Source organism: Sus scrofa, chromosome 4, assembly GCF_054392235.1.
Source record: "Sus scrofa isolate SSC_HxYL_T2T_F1_AM1 chromosome 4, Sscrofa_HxYL_maternal_Yorkshire_Landrace_v2.0, whole genome shotgun sequence".
Classification (NCBI taxonomy): domain Eukaryota; kingdom Metazoa; phylum Chordata; class Mammalia; order Artiodactyla; family Suidae; genus Sus; species Sus scrofa.
Genome location: NC_139386.1, coordinates 97,756,993 through 97,774,758, shown reverse-complemented (window position 1 = coordinate 97,774,758; position 17,766 = coordinate 97,756,993). Strand labels below are relative to the sequence as shown.

The following is a 17,766-nucleotide window of genomic DNA, read 5'->3' as shown; positions in this document are numbered from 1 at the left end:
TGAGTGGCTGAGTGAATTAAAAGTACTAGTGTGGGGAGTTCCCTACATGGCTCAATGGCCATGAACCTGACTAGGATTCATGAGGATGTGGGTTCAATCCCTGACCTCACTTAGTGGGTTAAGGATCCTGCGTGGCTGTGGCTGTGGCTATAGCCAACAGCTACTGATCCCATATGCCATGGGTGCAGCCCTTAAAAAAAAAAAAGTAATCAAAACAGTGTGGTGCTGGTACCAAAACAGACATACAGACCAATGGAACAGAATAGAGAACCCAGAAATAAACCCAGACACCTACCGTCAACTAATCTTCAACAAAGGAGGCAAGAATATAAAATGGGAAGAAGACAGTCTTTTCAGCAACTGGTGCTGGAAACTGGACAGACAGACGCATGTAAATCAATGAAACTGGAATGCACCCCCACACCATGCCCTAAAATGAACTCAAAATGGCTTAAAGACTTAAACGTAAGACAAGACACCATCAAACTTCTAGAAGAGAACATAGGCAAAACAGTCTCTCTGACATCAATCTTAGAAATGTTTTCTTAGGTCAGTCTCCCAAGGCAATAGGAATAAAAACAAAAATAAACCAATGGGACCTAATCAAACTGACAAGCTTTGGCACAGCAGAGGATACCATTAAAAAAATGGTACAGAATGGGAGAAAATAGTTTCAAAATGATGCCACTGACAAGGGCTTCATCTCTAAAATATACAAACAACTTGGGCAACTCAACAGCAAAAAAGCCAACAACTCAATTGAAAAATGAGCAAAAGACCTGAGTAGACTTTTCTTCAAAGAAGATATACAGATAGCCAACAAGCACATGAAAAAATGCTCGACATCACAGATTATCAGAGAAATGCACATCAAAACTACCATGAGGTACCACCTCACACCTGTCAGAATGGCCATCATTAATAAGTCCACAAATAACAAATGCCGGAGAGGATGTGGAGAAAAGGGAACTCTCCTACACTGCTGGTGGGAATATAAATTGGTATAACCACTATGTAAGACAGTATGAAGGTACCTGAGAAAACTAAATATACAACTACAGTATGACCCAGCAATCCCACTCTTGGGCATATATCTGGACAAAACTTTCCCTGAAAAAGATACATGTACCCGTATGTTCATTGCAGCACTATTCACAATAGCCAAGACATGGAAACAACCTAAATGCCCATCTACAGAGGAACGGATTAAGAAGATGTGGTATATATATACAATGGAATACTACTCAGCCATAAAAAAGAACAAAATAATGCCATTTGCAGCAACATGGATGGAAACAGAGACTCTCACATTAAGTGAAGTCAAAAAGAGAAAGACAAATACCATATGATATCACTTATATCTGGAATCTAATATACGGCACAAATGAATCTTTCCACAGAAAAATATCTCACGGACTTGGAGAATAGACTTGTGGTTGCCAAGTAGAGGGGGAGGGAGTGGGATGGACCGGGAATCTGGTGTTAATAGATGCAAACTATTGCCTTTGCAATGGCTAAGCAATGAGATCCTGCTGCATAGTGCTGGGAACTATATCTAGTCACTTGTGATGGAGCATGATGGAGGATAATGTGAGAAAAACAATGTATGTGTGTGTGTGAGAGAGAGAGACTGGGTCATTTACTGTACAGTAGAAACTGACAGTACACTGTAAACCAACTATAATGGAAAAAATAAAAATCATTAAAAAAAAAAGTACCAGTGGTGGAGTTCCCCTTGTAGCTCAGGAATAAGGACCCCAACTAAAATGCATTAGGATGTGGGTTCCATCCCTGGCCTTGCTCAGTGGGTTAAGGATCCAGTGTTGCTGCAAGCTGTGGTATAGGTCACAGAAGCAGCTGGGGTCTGACCTTGCGGTGGCTGTGGTGTTGGCCTGCAGCTGCAGCTCTGATTCCACCCTTAACCTGGAAACTTCCAAAGGTTGTGGGTGGGGCCCTATAAAGACAAAAAAAAAAGAGTACCAGCGGTAAGTACTGGCAAGTGCTAAGAAAGACAGATGGGCAAATTGCTGCTCTGAGCACTGAAAGACTTCATAGGTCGGAACCTTCCCGGAAGGGTGCCATATCTACAGGGGAACAGCACAAAGGTTCAAAGGAGGTGGGGGAGGGGGAGGGAAGGTGTGGGGACCTGGAGCTAGGAAAGCAGAGGGGAGAGGGTATACTCACATGGGGGGCCCCCGCAGGGGCTAGACTACCTGAAGACTTTGAATCTAAGATTTCTGGAAAGCGCGACCCGCCTCCTTAACTCGTTAGCCGATCAACTAAGTCCCAGACCTCCAGGTGACTAAACAGATGGAGCCGAGATTATAAACCGAGCCACGCTAGCTCGCTACCTCGGTGGATCTCTGGGCCTTTTCCATCAAGAGCTTCTCCTTACAGGATAGGAGGGCGGACTCCAGAGAGTGAATCTGTTCCCACCTGGCCGCCGCTTTCCTACAATCCTCCCATTCGGCGGTCCCTAATATTTGGGGTCGGCTCCCGGCTTTCCTGGGCTGTATCAGAGTTGACTTTGGAGGGGTCCTGTCCAGCCCTCTAGCCCCGCCTCTGCATCCTGGCCTCGCCCTAGCCACGCCCCCTCTCCGGTCCAGTAAGAGATCCACTCGTCTCCTGCCGCCACGGCCCCTCCCAGGTCCTCAGCCACCCTAGGCCTTCTCCCTTCGCACAAGGTCGACGGGGTCCGTGCTCCAGGGCTTCCCTGCCCCTGTGACCCCGAGCCTCCCAGTCCTGCCCGCTCCGCCCTGGCCCCGCCCTTCCATCCTGCTCTGGCTCTGCGGCTCCGCCCTCCGGGCCCCGCCTCCCCCCATGACTCTGTGGTGCCCCCTGTCGGCCTCGCGTGCGCTCTGCGGTTGCCCGCGGACCCGCCCACCTCGCGCGGTTGTCGTGGAGAGGGACGCAGAGTCGACGCCACGGCAGGTGGGTCTGGTCCCTGGAGGCGGAACAGAGACCCTTGATTCGGCCACTTCCAGGGCGAGCCCCATAGAGCCCCGTCCTGAATCCGCCCCCGGAGTCCTGCAGACCTCACCAGCATGTCTGGCGAGGCGAGCGCACCACCGGTGGCCTCACCCAGGACCCCTCGTCCCGGCATCCAGAAGTCATCCGGCTCAGTGGCCAAGAAGGGGGATCGCGGGGCCAAGGAGAAGCCGGCGACTGTCCTGCCGCCGGTGGGCGAGGAGGAGCCCAAAAACCCTGGTACAGTGGTGGCGGGGTTGGGGGGATCATGGCCTCTAGGCTTCAGCTCCGCGCGCTCCCAACCAGCTGCTCATCGCTCCGGCTAGCCGGGTTAGAGTGGCGTCATCGCTGTGCCAGGCACTGGCAGCCGAGACAGGCGAGCCAGCCAATACTAATAGAATTTCTGGTTTTAGGGAGTGCAGCGTGGAAACGGGCGCCACTGGCTGAAGTTCAGTATGTGAATGTAACTAGCTCCTGGCACATAGTTAAGAGTGTTGTAAGTGGTAACCATTATCAGATGTGCACGTTATTAGGCACGTTTCTTCTCTCTAGTCGGAGTCTTGCCCTGTCTACTGGGGGGGGGGACAATGGAGATGAAGGTAAGAAAGTATTTTGTAAACTGCAAATTCACTTCTTCACTCAACAAGCATACATTGTGCACCCACTGTATGCCAAGTGCCATACTCCATCCTGGGATATGAATCACGGTTTTATTCCCAGCACAGTTCCTAAAACTCAGCTTGGCAGATGTTTGAATTGAACTTGATCTTAAAGAACCCACGCTGGCTCGGGAGGCTGACAAATACGGTAAGATGTGCTAATATATATGAGAGAAGGTCTGAGAAGTGATGGGAAGACACAGGGGCACTGCCAGGAGGTGACTTTGAGTTGAGTTTTATAGGTATTCACTCATTATTCAACAATTACTTTCTGGATGCCTGCTCTGCAGCCAGGTCCAATACAGAGAGAAGGAGATGGACACAGTCCAGCTGGAATGGAATTTACATTCTCTAGGAAGAGAAAACCATTGGAAGAGTATGGGTATGAGAGTGGCTCTTTATATTGCGATTGATAGAACCCCAACCCAAACAAATGATCCACAAAGTGGAATTTATTGGAAGTCTTCTTGTCCTTTTAGGGCTGCACCTGTGGCATATGGAGGTTCCCAGGCTGGGGGTCCAATTGGAGCTGTAGCTGCCAGCCTATGCCACAGCCAGAGCCACAGTAATGCAGGATCGCAGCTGTGTCTGCAACCTCCTCCACAGCTCACAGCAACACTGGATCCTTAACCCACTGAACGAGGCCAGGGATCGAACCTGCGTCCTCATGGATGCTAACCACTGAGCCATGATGAGAACTCCTATTGGAAGTCTTCTTGATTCAGATCCACCAGATTTGCCATCAAAGAGGGACTGGAACTTGCTCTCTCTGGACTCATGGAAAAACAACTTGGGAAGAAAAAGCTCTGCTTGTCAGACTTGGTCAAATGCCATCTCCTTGTCAGTGCTGGTAGTTTTTTTTTGGGGGGGGGGGGAAGTTATGAGGCTGGAGGAAGAGAATTTTCCAGAAGGAGAGACAAAACAGTATAGAATCTCCTACAGATATGAACACAGTTGAAACACTCTCTCTCTCCCACATCATTCTGGCCGCTGTGTGGAAAATGGAATGACAGGGGAAAGAATGCAGACAGGGAGCTGAGTTAAGAGGCATTTCAAAATAGCCCAGGAGAGGGACAGTGGCAGTTGGACTGGGGTAGTAAGAGAGAATGGATTAGTCTTCTTGGAAAACCACTTCCGGGCTAGAAAGAGTTGGTGAAGTAGCGGATGGAGTGGCAAGTGAGGGAGGTAGCTAGAATGATTCCATGTTTCTGTACTGGGCACAGGGTGGGTTAAGGTGGAGGGCCTAAAGGAAGAGCCCACAAGAGACCTCCAAGGGATGATGTCAGCCGGGCAGCTGGACACATGGGTCTGGAGCACGGAAAAGAGGTCAGGGAGCTGCTGATGTTTGGGTGCATCTAGGCCCTGGGAATGAGGAGGATTCCCCTGGGAGGGAGGGTGTAATCAGAGAGAGGAAAGGGCTCAGGAGGAGGAGGGAGATGGGGGGGGCTGAGGAGGAGGAGCTGGAGGAGGAGGCTGGGAGGGATGAGGTCAGAGGGGAGGGAACGAGAGTGAAAACTGCACAGGAGAGTTCCTGTTGTGGTGCAGCAGCAATGAACCCAACTAGCATCCATGAGGATGCGGTTCGATCCCTGGCCTCGCTCAGTGGGTTAAAGATCCCACATTGCCATGAGCTGTCGTGTAGGTCGCAGACAAGGTTTGGATCCCATGTTGCTGTGGCTGTGGTATAGGCCAGCAGCTGCAGTTCTGATTCACCCTCTAGCCTAGGAACTTCCAAATGCCTCAGGTGTGGCCCTGAAAAGAAAAAAAAAAAACGTGCCCTCCTTGAACTATCTTTGGCATCACCTGTGAGCTGGTCAGAAATGCAAATTCATGGACTTCACCCAGCCCTTGGAATCAGAATGGGAGGGCAGAGAACCAGGCAACTGTTTTAACAGGTTCTCCTGGTGATTCTTACAGACGTACCTTAAAGTTCCCGTCGTGGCTCAGTGGTTAACGAATCCGACAAGGAACCATGAGGTTTCGGGTTCGATCCCTGGCCTCGCTCAGTGGGTTAGGGATGTGGCGTTGCTGTGAGCTGTGGTGTATGTCACAGACTGCGGCTCGGATCTGGCATTGCTGTGGCTCTGGCTTGGGCTGGTGGCTATAGCTCCAATTAGACCCCTAGCCTGGGAACCTCCATATGCAGCGGGTACGACCCTAGAAAAAACAGAAAAAACAAAACAAACCAACAAAAAGTTTGAGAATCTGTGCTTAGACAGAGGTGTGGTGTGAGTGAAACAAGGAAGGGTGGGGGGCTTCCCAGCAGGGGGAAGGGCCTGGGAAAGCAGGCAGTGTGCAGGGATCCGCTGTACAAGGGGGTCCCCCAGCCTCCCTGTGTCTCCCTCACCCACCTCCTCCAGTCGGTTAATGTCTTGGGTCTCTCTGTTCCCCTGATGGCTGGGTGCATGAGAAACATGCCTCCTACCCCTTTGCCCCAAGAACCCTCAAACCTCTCTGCGCCTCACCCTCACACGTGCTGAGCACAGGTCCTCCCAGTCCCCCCCGCACCCTCCCCGCTGGCTCCCTGTACATGTGAGGTGTGTGAGGTCCTCCTGGGTTCTTTGCTTTGCTCAACATCAATCCTGGGACACTGGGCAGTCCTAGCAAGGAAGGAACATGGGAGCAGGCTGGACTGGGGACATCCTATGGGAAGCGAGGGTGTAAGGGGCCTCTGCCCATGCGGTGGGTGGAGGCGCCCACAGGTAAAAGAGGTGCCCTCCTCGTCTCTGTTCCACGCTCTTTAGTCCCTTCTCCCAGGTCTGGATTTCCCACTGTTTCCACTTAAGTGTTTTCAGTGTCAATTTCTACAACGCATCTTACATGTTAAAAATGACTGTAAGGGAGTTCCCGTCTTGGCGCAGTGGTTAACGAATCCGACTAGGAACCATGAGGTTGTGGGTTCAATCCCTGCCCTTGCTTAGTGGGTTAAGGATCCGTCATTGCCGTGAGCTGTGGTGTCAGTCGCAGACGTGGCTCGGATCCCGCGTTGCTGTGGCTGTGGCATAGGCCGGTGGCTACAGCTCCAATTCGACCCCTAGCCTGGAAAACTCCATATGCCGCAGGAGCGGCCCAAGAGAAAACAAAAAGACCAAAACAAAAAAATGACTGTAAGGATGTCTGAGTCCGAGGAGGGGGCCTCTGCTCACCCGAAGCCTCGGACTACAGAGCGTGGGAACGCGGCACGGATCCTCAGCGGGTGGAGGCGCGGGGCCGGGTGGGCGTCCTCTGGTATCTGCTGCCCTCTGGTGGCGGCCTTGGGCTACAGCCGGCGGGCGCGGCGCGGCGCGGCGCGGCGCGGCGCTTCCCTTGCGGCTCTCCTCCCCCACCCCGCAGAGGAGTACCAGTGCACCGGCTTCCTGGAGGTGGACTTCGCCGAACTCTGCACGCGGTGGGGCTACACGGACTTCCCCAAAGTGGTCTCCCGGCCCCGCCCGCACCCGACTTTCGTCCCCTCCGCTTCTACGTCGGAAAAGCCCACCATAGGTGAGTGACAGTGGAGCCCCCCGTGTGTCTGCTGCATCCACCGCTAGCCTCCCATTGCACCGCCAGCCGAATGGCCGGGATGCAGGGCAACGTGTGTGTGTGTGAGTGAGGGGGGTGGATGCCAGGAGGCAGATGGGGAGGTGGGGGAGTTTCTGCCTGTCTTTCCAAACCCTCGCAGAGTCCGGACTGGCCGAGTCCTGCGATCCCGCCACTCTGGCACCGTGGGCGTGGGGCCCAAGCAGGTGACTGCCCTCTTCTTCCTTCCCCTTCCCTCGTGCTGCCTTCTAGACGATCAGCGGCTGTCGGGGTCCTGCAGCCTCAACAGCCTGGAGAGCAAATACGTGTTCTTCCGGCCCACCATCCAGGTGGAGGTGGAGTCTGAGGACAAGTCGGTGAAGGAAATCTACATCCGCGGTGAGGTCTCCCTCCGGCCCCTCTCACCTACTGCCCCCCACCCCATCCTTCCCCTCCTGGCCTGAGGCTCCTTCCTCCCCTCCCTTCCGCAGGTTGGAAGGTTGAGGAGAGGATCCTGGGTATCTTCTCTAAGTGTCTGCCTTCCCTCAGCCAGTTGCAGGCCATCAAGTGAGGGGATACGGGATGGGGGAGGGGCAGGGGCCAGGGTTGGGGGCACCGGCTTCTGGTGGCCTGGGAGAACTGAAGGGGCACGGAAGACCCTGGGGACTGTGGAGAGGTGGGGGGATGAGGAAGGGTGTCAGAGTGGTTGCTGAGGACAACGTGGGAAGGAAGTGACACCCCCAGCTTTGTTTCTGTGCTTCCCACCCTCTCCAGCTTGTGGAAGGTGGGGCTGACTGATAAGACCCTGACCACCTTCATCGCCCTCCTGCCTCTCTGCTCATCCACGCTAAGGTCAGCAGAGGCAAACAGGCAAGGGGGGAGGCTACCTGGGGATCCCGGCTGGCTGGCTGGTCACAGGGGAGCAGTTTGGGGACAGGAGTGGCAGGTCCGGGCTTCCGTGGCCTTGGCTGGCATCCCTGTAGAAAGAGGGTGCTGCTAGAGTCTGAGGGTATTTTGTTTTGTTTTTAAAATTTTAAATTCTCATTTATTTATTTATTTGCTTTTTTTAGGGCTGCACTCACAACATATGGAAGTTCCCAGGCTAGGGGTCCAATGAGAGCTACAGCTGCCGGCCTATACCACAGCCACAGCAACGCAGGATCCCCAACCCACTGAGCAAGGCCAGGGATCAAACCTGCATCCTTGTGGACACTGGTGGGCTCTTAACCCGCTGAGCCACAACAGGAACTCCACAAGAGTCGTGTTAGAGGCCACCTTATCGCAGGTCACTAACTCCAGGGAGTACCTCTTCACTTGGCACCCTTCTGGGTTTATAGGCAGGAGAACTGTCACATAATTTCTTGTATCTAGGGAGGGGGGATCCGGAGTTCCCGTCGTGGTGGGATGGAAACGAATCCGACTGGGAACCATGAGGTTGTGGGTTCATCCCTGGCCTAGCTCAGTGCATTACGGATCCGGCGTTGCTGTGGCTGTGGTGTAGGCCGGCGGCTACAGCTCCGATTCGACCCTTAGCCTGGGAACATCTACATGCCCCAGGTGCGGCCTTAAAAAACCAAAAAAAAAAAAAAAAAAAAAAAAAAAAGGAGTTCCCGTCGTGGCGCAGTTGTAAACGAATCCGACTAGGAACCATGAGGTTGTGGGTTCAATCCCTGCCCTTGCTCAGTGGGTTAACGATCCGGCGTTGCCGTGAGCTGTGGTGTAGGTTGCAAATACGGCTCGGATCCTGCGTTGCTGTGTCTCTGGCGTAGGCTGGCAGCTACAGCTCCGATTAGACCCCTAGCCTGGGAAACTCCATATGCCGCGAGAGAGGCCCAAGAAATGGCAAAAAGATTAAAAAAAAAAAAAAAAACCCAAAAAACAAAAAACAAAACAAAACAGGAAAAAAAAGAAAAAAAAAAGAAGGCATTCTTTGCGTTTCCAAGCTGTTCCCAGGAGCCCCACCCTTCTTCCTGTCACCTTCCCTCATCTGGCCTCAGGGGTGCCTCCTGGATCTCAGTTCTCCTCTACCCTCAGGAAGGTGTCTCTGGAGGGGAACCCGTTGCCGGAGCAGTCGTATCACAAGCTCATGGCAGTGGACAGCACGTGAGACTCCTTGCCTCAGCCCCTTTCTCTGGGCCTGACCCCCATCCCAAGTCATCCTTCGTTCCCACCCTTCCTTGCCCCTCTGGCACCTCCCCAAGGTTCCTCAATTCCTGCCTCTCCACCCTCAGACCTAACGGGCCTCCTCATACCCCCAAGTTTGCCGAGGAGGTTCGGGCGAACGCCCAGGACCCCATGTTTCCATGGACCCACGTTCTCCCTCCCGCTGCCCAGGATCGCGCACCTGTCTCTGCGGAACAACAACATCGACGACCACGGGGCGCAGCTCCTGGGCCAGGCTCTGTCCACGCTGCACAGCTGCAACCGGAACCTGGTGTCGCTCAACCTGGCCTTCAACCACATCGGGGACGAGGGCGCGGGCTACATCGCGGACGTACGTGCGGGAGCGCGCGCGGCGGGCGGGGACCCAGGCGAGCGGCGGCGGCCCGGGAGCAGCCGGTTCACGCGCTCCCTCGCTGCCTCCGCAGGGCCTCCGGCTCAACCGCTCCCTGCTCTGGCTGTCCCTGGCCCACAACCGCATCCAAGACAAGGGCGCCCTGAAGCTGGCCGAGGTGGGTGTGCCGACTGGGCGGGGCCGGGGAGCGACCCCGGCTTCCCGAGCGGCTGATTGCCAGTCGCCGCCTCGCCCCAGGTCCTGCGCCCCTTCGAGCTGACGCACACCGAGGTGGTGGAGCGCCGGCGCCTCCTGCTGGAGAAAGGGTCGCAGGAGCGCTCGCGATCGGTGAGGAGCTCCCTGAGCCCCTGGAGCCACTTCCCAGCTCCGCTGCTTTTCAGCAGGCCGGCCGGCCGTGTCCTAACCCGTCCCCCCTCCCTGTGCCATGACCGTTTTTCTCTCCGACTTCTGAACACATTTAACAAACCTTTGGGCTGTAACTGCAGAACAACTGTCCCGGGCTACTGGTAGAGTGTATTGGTTAAGAGAAAGGACTAGATTTAAAAACTTCAGGAACTTGAAATCCTGCTCTGTCACAAAACAGCTTGGGACCTTGGACCTCAGTTTCTCCATCTCTAAAATGGGGATAATTGTCCCTACCTGGTAGGATTGTTGATAGGATTAAATGAGTTAATTCATCAATGCACTTGGAACAGTGCCTGGCACTTAGTTAAAAAAAAAAAAAAAAAAAAAAAAGCTGGATTCTCATCGTGGCTGGGTGATTAACTAACCCGACTAAGATCCATGAGGATTCGGGTTTGATCCCTGGCCTCGCTCAGTGGGTTAAGAACCCAGCTTTGCCGTGAGCTGTGGCGTAGGTCACAGACGCAGCTCGGTCCCATGTTGCTGTGGCTGTGGTGTAGGCCGGCAGCTGCAGCTCCGATTTGACCCCCAGCCTGGGAACCTCCATATGCCGTGGGTGCAGCCCTAAAAAGAAAAAAAAAAAAAAAATCTACTGGAGTTCCTGTTGTGGCTCAGAGGGTGGATCTGAGATAGTCTCCTTGAGGATGTGGGTTTGATCCCTGGCCTTGCTCAGTGGGTTAAGGATCTGGTGTTGCAGCAAGTTGCAGCATAGGTCACAGATGGTGGCTCTGGTGTGGCTGTGGCATAAGCTGGCAGCGGCAGCTCCTGTTGAATGTCTGTATGGTACAGTTGCAGCCTTAAAAAAAAAATGTTAGCTACTATTTCCTCCCTCATTATAAGACTCTGACTGCCCCTCCCCCATCCCAGCCCAGCTCATCCTGGGGTCTCTGTGCCATTTCTTCCCAAACCTGCACCTGCCCCAAAGGCGTCATGTTAGCATTTAGGCAGGGAGATGGGGGTAGGTGGTGCTGCACCCAGGCACCCAGGCATGGGGCTGGCATGAGGCCCCCCTCACCCCTCCGTCTCCTCTCATTTGTGAGCACAGCCTTCCAACTCCCGACACGGGGACTCCAAACCGGAGCGTGAGAAGAATCAGCTGATGGGGGTCAGCAGTTTTGCAGTGGTGGACAAGACAGACAAGACGCAGGCCATGAAGACCCCTAAGGGCCTGGGCAAGAAGAAGGAGAAGTTGGGGGTAGGTGCGCTATGGGCAGCAGGGCCCTGGGCGGTGGAGGAACAGGGGAGGCAGCTTCTTAGATACACAGGTGGGGGTGGAGGGGAGGTCTTTGAAGGTCCACCTCCAGCCCAGGGGCCCAGTGCTGGCCCTTCCCACACCTGCTCCCGGTCCCCCAGGGAGGTAGGGCTCTCATTGCTCTGTGGCCCCCTCCACAGGAAGTAGTGAAGAAAGAGGAGAAGTCAGGGACAGGGCAGTCGCCCACCCAAGGAACCCCTAAGAAGGAAGATTCCACAAAGGCCAGCAAGGGGAGTAAGTGCCAGCACCCTCTGTGGCGCCGCGTGGGGCGGAGGAAGGGGGCAACCGAGGGGCTGCCATGATGTCTTCTCATGATGATGTTGGAAGCCCCTCATATCTGACCTACCACATTCCACACCGGTTCCCCCGGGCTGCACACCCACGTGGCCTTTTCTTTTTAGGGCCGCACCTTACCTCGCTGGGGGGCCCCCTCCAACTCTTTCTGTCACACCCAAACCCAAAGTCTGTCGGGGTCTCCTTCTCCACCCCTGCCCATTCTTTGGGGAAACTGGGTGGTATTGGAGGTCTGCACCACATACTCTGCTCCTCTTCCCACCCCAGAGGTAACCATCCCTGAGCAGAAACCAGGCAAGGGGAAAGGGACCAAGAGCGGAAGCAAAGAGAAACGCAGCATCCTCCTGGAGTCAGAGGTAGCTCCCAGAGAGTGGGGTGGGAGCACGTCCCTGGGGTCCAGGCTGCCTGGGAGCTCTCACCCCCCCTCCCCGGGGGGCCCCTCCTGGAGTAGAGTCTCCAGCCCTGTGCAGTGGAAGCAGCCACTTCGACTCACACAGAGTCCTCGCTCCTGCCCCCCTCACCATCCCAGCCTGGGCTTGCAGGGCTAACAGAGCTCAGTGCCCCTTTCTTCCTTTCCTGGCTCATTAGGAGCCCACACATTTGATCCTTGGCCTCAAGGCACCTGCTTTCCAAAAGGCCATTGGTTCATCACCACCAGGTCCAGAGTTACTTGTAGATGCACAGGAACAAAGCACATTCTCTTCTGCCCCTCCTGGAAGCTCCCCAGGAAGGCAGGGTGTTTTCCTAGGTGTGGTATTGCCCCCGCCCTGTGCCCAGCAACTTGAGACCTTCTCTCCTCTGCCCCTGGAGCCTCCCTTTACTCTTTCAACTTGGATCAAACTTGTTCTTTGGAATCGTTCCTGGACTCCATAGTACCCACCCCTCCCCAGCCCTCCAGCTGTTGGTGGGGTCAGCAGCCTGAGGGGCTCTCTCTGTCTTTACACAGGCATATTTCGTTGTATTTTGCTTGACAGATAATTGTGTTTTCACAGATGGAAGTTTTGTGGCAAGCCCTGCTTGAGCAAATCTATCCGTGTCATTTTTTTTTTTTTTTTTTGTCTTTTTGCTTTTTCTAGGGCCACTCCCGCGGCATATGGAGGTTCCCAGGCTGGGGTCTAATCGGAGCTATAGCTGCCGACCTACACCACACCCACAGCAACTCGGGATCCGAGCCACGTCTTCGACCTACACCACAGCTCATGGCAATGTCGGATCCTTAACCCACTGAACAAGGCCAGGGATCGAACCCCCAACCTCATGGTTCCTAGTTGGATTTGTTTCCGCTGCGCCACAATGGGAACTTCTATTGGTGCCATCCCCCCCCCCCCCAACAGCATTGGCTCTCTTCATTTCTCTGAGTCACCTTTTGATAGTTCTTTCAAAGTTTCAGACTTTTTCATTATTATTAGATTTGTGATGGTGATCTGTGCTCAGTGATTTTTGACGTTACTACTATACTCCCTGATGCTTCAGATGATGGTTAGCATTTTTTTTTTTAGCAACACAGCTTTATAAAAATTAAGGTATACGCATTGCTTTTTTAGACCTAATGCTATTGCACACTTAATAGACTGCAGCATAGTGTAAACATAACTTTTATACATACTTAGAAACCAAAAGAATTCATGTGACTCCCTTGATGGCAGGGGTCTGGAACCAAACCTGCAATATCTTCGAGGTATGCCTGTGTTCCATCATCAGAAGACCTCCCCGAGGGAGTTCCCATTGTGGCTCAGTGGTAATGAACCCGACTAGCATCCATGAAGATGCGGGTTTGATCCCTGGCCTCGATCCGTGGGTTAAGGATCCAGCGTTGCCATGAGCTGTGGTGTAGGTTTGCAGCCCCGGCTCGGGTCTGGCATTGCTGTGGCTGTGGCGTAGGCTGGCAGCTACAGCTCCCATTTGACCCCTAGCTTGGGAACTTCCATGGGCAAACTTCCACATGTTTGTGCAAAAAAAAAAAAAAAGACCTCCCTGACCCTAGGTAGAAAATGTCCCCTCCCCTCTTAGGAGTCTTCTCTCTGGCGCCCAAGACAAGAGCTTACAAAAGAGGTGGTGGGGGTTGCCTCTCAGTGCCAGTTTTCGGACCCTGCCCTGGGCTTGATCCAGGCTGCTGTCTCTTCCCGAGACTGTTGCATTTTTTTTTTTTTTTTTTTTTTTTTTTTTTTTGTCTTTTGTCTTTTTTGTTGCTATTTCTTGGGCCGCTCCCGCGGCATATGGAGGTTCCCAGGCTAGGGGTCCAATCGGAGCTGTAGCCACCGGCCTACGCCAGAGCCACAGCAACGCGGGATCCGAGCTGTGTCTGCAACCTACACCACAGCTCACGGCAACGCCGGATCGTTAACCCACTGAGCAAGGGCAGGGACAGAACCCGCAACCTCATGGTTCCTAGTCGGATTCGTTAACCACTGCGCGCCACGACGGGAACTCTGTCTTTTGTCTTTTTTGTTGTTGTTGTTGTTGCTATTTCTTGGGCCGCTCCCGCGGCATATGGAGGTTCCCAGGCTAGGGGTCCAATCGGAGCTGTAGCCACTGGCCTACGCCAGAGCCACAGCAACGCGGGATCCGAGCCGTGTCTGCAACCTACACCACAGCTCACGGCAACGCCGGATCGTTAACCCACTGAGCAAGGGCAGGGACCGAACCCGCAACCTCATGGTTCCTAGTCGGATTCGTTACCCACTGCGCCACGACGGGAACTCCCTCGAGACTGTTGCCATTTTCCTCTCATCCTGCCTTCAGCATCATCTGCCACGAATCCATCCATCCTCAGTGTTCCACTGTTAGGAAATATTTAGCGAACTTGAATGCCAACCCACTGTTTCATGCCTTCAGCTGGCACCTCTCCCCTCATCTTCAGCTGATCAGGACCACATACTATTCAGACATCAGCTCACAGGGTCACTTCCTCCAGGAGACTGCTCCTGCCTCCTGAGGCTGGCTAGCTGTCCTTGCTCTATGCCCCTGGAGTACCGAGGGGTACGGTACCCCGGAGTACCCCTGCCAGCTCTCCATTACCATGTTACCCTCTCACTGTCAGGCTCCTGCGCACAAAGCTGCTTCTTGAGGGTCTGGGCTTATTTGTCTTTGTATCCCCAGCACCTGGGACAAAGCCTGGACTATAGCCGGCCCTCAAAACATGTATGTTGAATGAATGAATGAATGGCCTGTTGACCAGCTCCCTTCTCCTCTGCTGCAACTAGTATTCTGCCTTAGCAGCTGGTTGGGGAAGCTACTGAGATGGTCAACCCTCTCCTGGAGCCTGTGGAGCACCGAGATGGGAAAGTTTTCATGCCTGGGAACAAGGTCCTTTTGCACCTCAACCTTCTCCGTACGTCTTCCAACTCATCCCCTCCACCCCCTGCCCTCCTGGCAGGAGGCTAGCCCATGCGGCCATGAGGGCACCCGGCCCAGCTCCATGGAACAGAACCTGGTTCTCCCATGGCTGGGCATCCTGACGATGAAGGCCCTCTTGCACAGGGTGAGGGGGAGTTGGGCTCTGGGTTGGGCAGTTAATGAGGGGAGTGAGACCATCAAAGGCTGAGGGAAGTCAAAGGAGGCATCTGAGAAGAGAGTTGGGGTGCACAGCTGGGTGGGGAGTTAGTCCTGGGTGAGTGAGCTGGGGGCTGCGGGGGCGAGGGGTTAGCTGTGGAGCGAGTGGGGTGCACAGGTGTCCCGTGAAGGTGTAGGCGGGCTGGAGGTTGGTGGTGTCGGAGGCCACCTCGTGGGCTCCTTCCACCAGGAAACCGCATCACAGAGGTGGGGCTGGAGGCCTTCCTCACCGCAGTGCAGTACCAGGTGCAGTTCTCCAAGTCCAAGAGCGCGTCCAAGGGCCCTGTGGGACTGCTGTGGCTGTCCCTGGCGGTGAGTGCCCATCTTTGTCTCCTGATGCAGCTGCCACAGGCAGCTTGTGTCTCCCCATTTCCAAGGCAGGCCTGTAGTTCCTCTAGTGGTTTCTTTTTGTTGTTGTTACATTTTAGGGCCACACCTGCAGCATGTGGAGGTTCCCAGGCTAGGGGTCTAATCGGAGCTGTGGCTGCTGGCCATCATGGATCCTAGTCGGGCTCATTAAACGCTGAGCCAAGAAGGGAACTCCCTCCCACAGTTCTTTTATTCCAACACAGCCTCCATCCCGCTTGCTGCCGGATTGGCAGCTTACACTCCTTTTGCCTTTTCTCCATGTTCTCCGGCCCCTCACCCACCTCGTCCCAGGAAATGTTTTTCTTCTGGATGATTAATCCTCATTGCTTTGGTTAGCTGTCAGCCTTCCTTTTCTTTCTTTCTTTCTTTTTTTTTTTTTTTTTTTTTTTGTCTTTTTGCCTTTTCTAGGGCCGCTCCCGCGGCATATAGAGGTTCCAAGACTAGGGGTCTAATTGGAGCTGTAGCTGCCAGTCTATACCACAGCCACAGCAACGCCAGATCTGAGCGGCGTCTTCAACCTACACCACAGTTCACGGCAATGCCGGATCCCTAACCCAGTGAGCAAGGCCAGGGATCGAACCTGCATCCTCATGGATGCTAGTCAGGTTGGTTAACCGCTGAGGCATGATGGGAACTCCAGCCTTCCTTTTCTCCCTCCAGAAAAACTACTTCTCCCCACAATGTCCTGCGTATGCCATGATCCAGGAACTGATGCTGCCAAGGGATCCTATCAGCAAGGCCAAGCACAGAGAGGAGGAGGCCATGGCTTCCTCCTAGCCCCCTCCCACCTTCTTCCCAGAGATCCTGGGCCAGGAAGCACATCTCTTTCCATGTGTGGCTACACCTCCCTGGGGAGAGCTCAGATCATTAACAAAGCCTGTTGCTGTACTTTTTCCTTTGAGGTTGTCTGAAATCTGTTCCTGAACCACTCAGGACACTTGGACTTTGAGCCTGTTCATGTTATGTGGCCAGAACTGGCCAAGCTGCATTATGGTTCTGCTTGGGCGGGGAAGGGGGGGTGTCCTAGGTCCTCTGGTGGCCCGAGTTACTTTCCCTCTGTGCTCCCTAGAGGACATGTGCTAGGCCAGGGTTTTCATCGTCTCTGTTCTCAGAAGCAGAAAGGAAAGACGGGATAGCAACGGGCATGCACAAGCCGATGGAAGAGTGTGGTGGGGCGGAGAGTTGGCTCCACCAGCCCAACCTCCCCGCTGCTGCCCCAGTGTCTGGATTGGTTTGGAGGAGAGACAAGCGCTCAGCTTGTGGAATTGTAGAGCTGGCAGGCTGCTCTGGGGAGGGTGCCAAGTCTTTCAGCATCTATGCAGCAAAGGCCAAGCACTAAACTCAAACCTTAGTAACACTGCCTGCTGCTGTCAGCCATCTGAAACCAGAGCCACCCAGACAGTGTGTGGCCCAGAGGAGTCAGGAGGGCTGGGGGCTGGGTGCCCAGAGAACACAGGGCTGGCTTCTGGGGAGCGGACATCACGCTACAGGGAGCTGCCTGAGAAGCAGCCCTTCCTCACCCCTGGGTAGATGTAACCTGGCCACGTCCTCTCAGCCCTACCCCGCCTGCCCGAACCCCTGCTCCTTGAGGCTCCGTGGCCCTCACAGTCCTCTTTGCTTCCGACTGCTGCGCTGCCACTCAGCCATCTGGCAACTGGTACGGAGCTGCTGCAGGGAAGATGGATCAGGCCTTTGACTTCCCAGCACGGAGAACATCGCACTGGTCACGACCAGTCGGCCCTGCCCGAGTCCTTCTAAAGCTCAGTGAATCCTTACAGCCCTTGTCCTCATCCCTCCCCTTTATCAAGAACAACTCGTGTATCAGTTCTCATACCCGACTAGGCTGAGTTCCCAAGGTCAGCGCCCAGCATCATGCTGGGTTTGGGAGGGAAGACATTAGACGGTTAAGGCGGGGAGAGAACTTGTCCCCTTGCCCAGCAATGAGGGTTGGACAGTTACAGTCCTGGGGATGTGGCCGTGTCTGCCTGCTGGAGGACGCGGAGGGCTGAGGACAGGGTAGCCGGCTGGGCCTCTGAGATGACCCTTGCCTGAGTGTTGCCTTTAAAGTCTTGAAGCTCACGAGGGCAGCTCATGAAGTCTCTTAACTCTGCAGCCACTGCTCCTCTGTCTGTGTGAGTGTGTGTGTGTGTTTATTTTAGTCTTTTTAGGGCCGCACCTGCGGTACATGGAGGTTCCCAGGCTAGGAGTCGAATCAGAGCTAAAGCCTACACGAGAGCTCACGGCAATGCTGGATCCTT

At 54.3% G+C, this 17,766-nt stretch overlaps 1 protein-coding gene across 31 annotated transcripts; it reads left to right on the top strand.

Moving 5' to 3' along the window:
* The first annotated feature begins 2,891 nt into the window (after positions 1 to 2,891).
* LRRC71 (leucine rich repeat containing 71) lies at positions 2,892 to 16,401 on the top strand. Of its 31 annotated transcripts, none has more exons than XR_014844029.1 (16): positions 2,892 to 3,207; positions 6,960 to 7,109; positions 7,398 to 7,523; positions 7,616 to 7,691; positions 7,899 to 7,976; positions 9,159 to 9,227; positions 9,459 to 9,618; positions 9,713 to 9,796; positions 9,877 to 9,966; positions 11,087 to 11,236; positions 11,434 to 11,527; positions 11,855 to 11,943; positions 14,687 to 14,728; positions 14,807 to 15,068; positions 15,330 to 15,451; positions 16,169 to 16,401. XR_014844029.1 is itself a non-coding variant. In XM_021089658.2 (16 exons), exons 1-16 carry the CDS (start codon positions 3,045 to 3,047, stop codon positions 16,283 to 16,285), a joined length of 1,722 nt encoding a protein of 573 aa, XP_020945317.1. In that variant the 5' UTR covers positions 2,892 to 3,044; the 3' UTR covers positions 16,286 to 16,401. The 31 variants fall into 31 exon arrangements, 18 of the variants coding, with proteins under 18 accessions (XP_020945317.1, XP_084878833.1, XP_001929554.1 ...); XM_021089658.2 differs by having other exon boundaries at positions 14,807 to 14,918; XR_014844031.1 differs by lacking the exon at positions 14,687 to 14,728.
* The last annotated feature ends 1,365 nt before the right edge of the window (positions 16,402 to 17,766 follow it).

What these genes read in the sequence shown, in the direction of transcription:
- LRRC71 (XM_021089654.2), top strand. Translation starts at nt 6,680, where the DNA reads ATGCCGCAGGAGCGGCCCAAGAGAAAACAAAAAGACCAAAACAAAAAA. An exon ending in GCATCCTCCTGGAGTCAGAG is followed by an intron (nt 11,944 to 14,686) that starts GTAGCTCCCAGA and finishes TTGTATCCCCAG; the next exon opens with CACCTGGGACAAAGCCTGGA. An exon ending in TGCTGTGGCTGTCCCTGGCG is followed by an intron (nt 15,452 to 16,168) that starts GTGAGTGCCCAT and finishes TTCTCCCTCCAG; the next exon opens with AAAAACTACTTCTCCCCACA.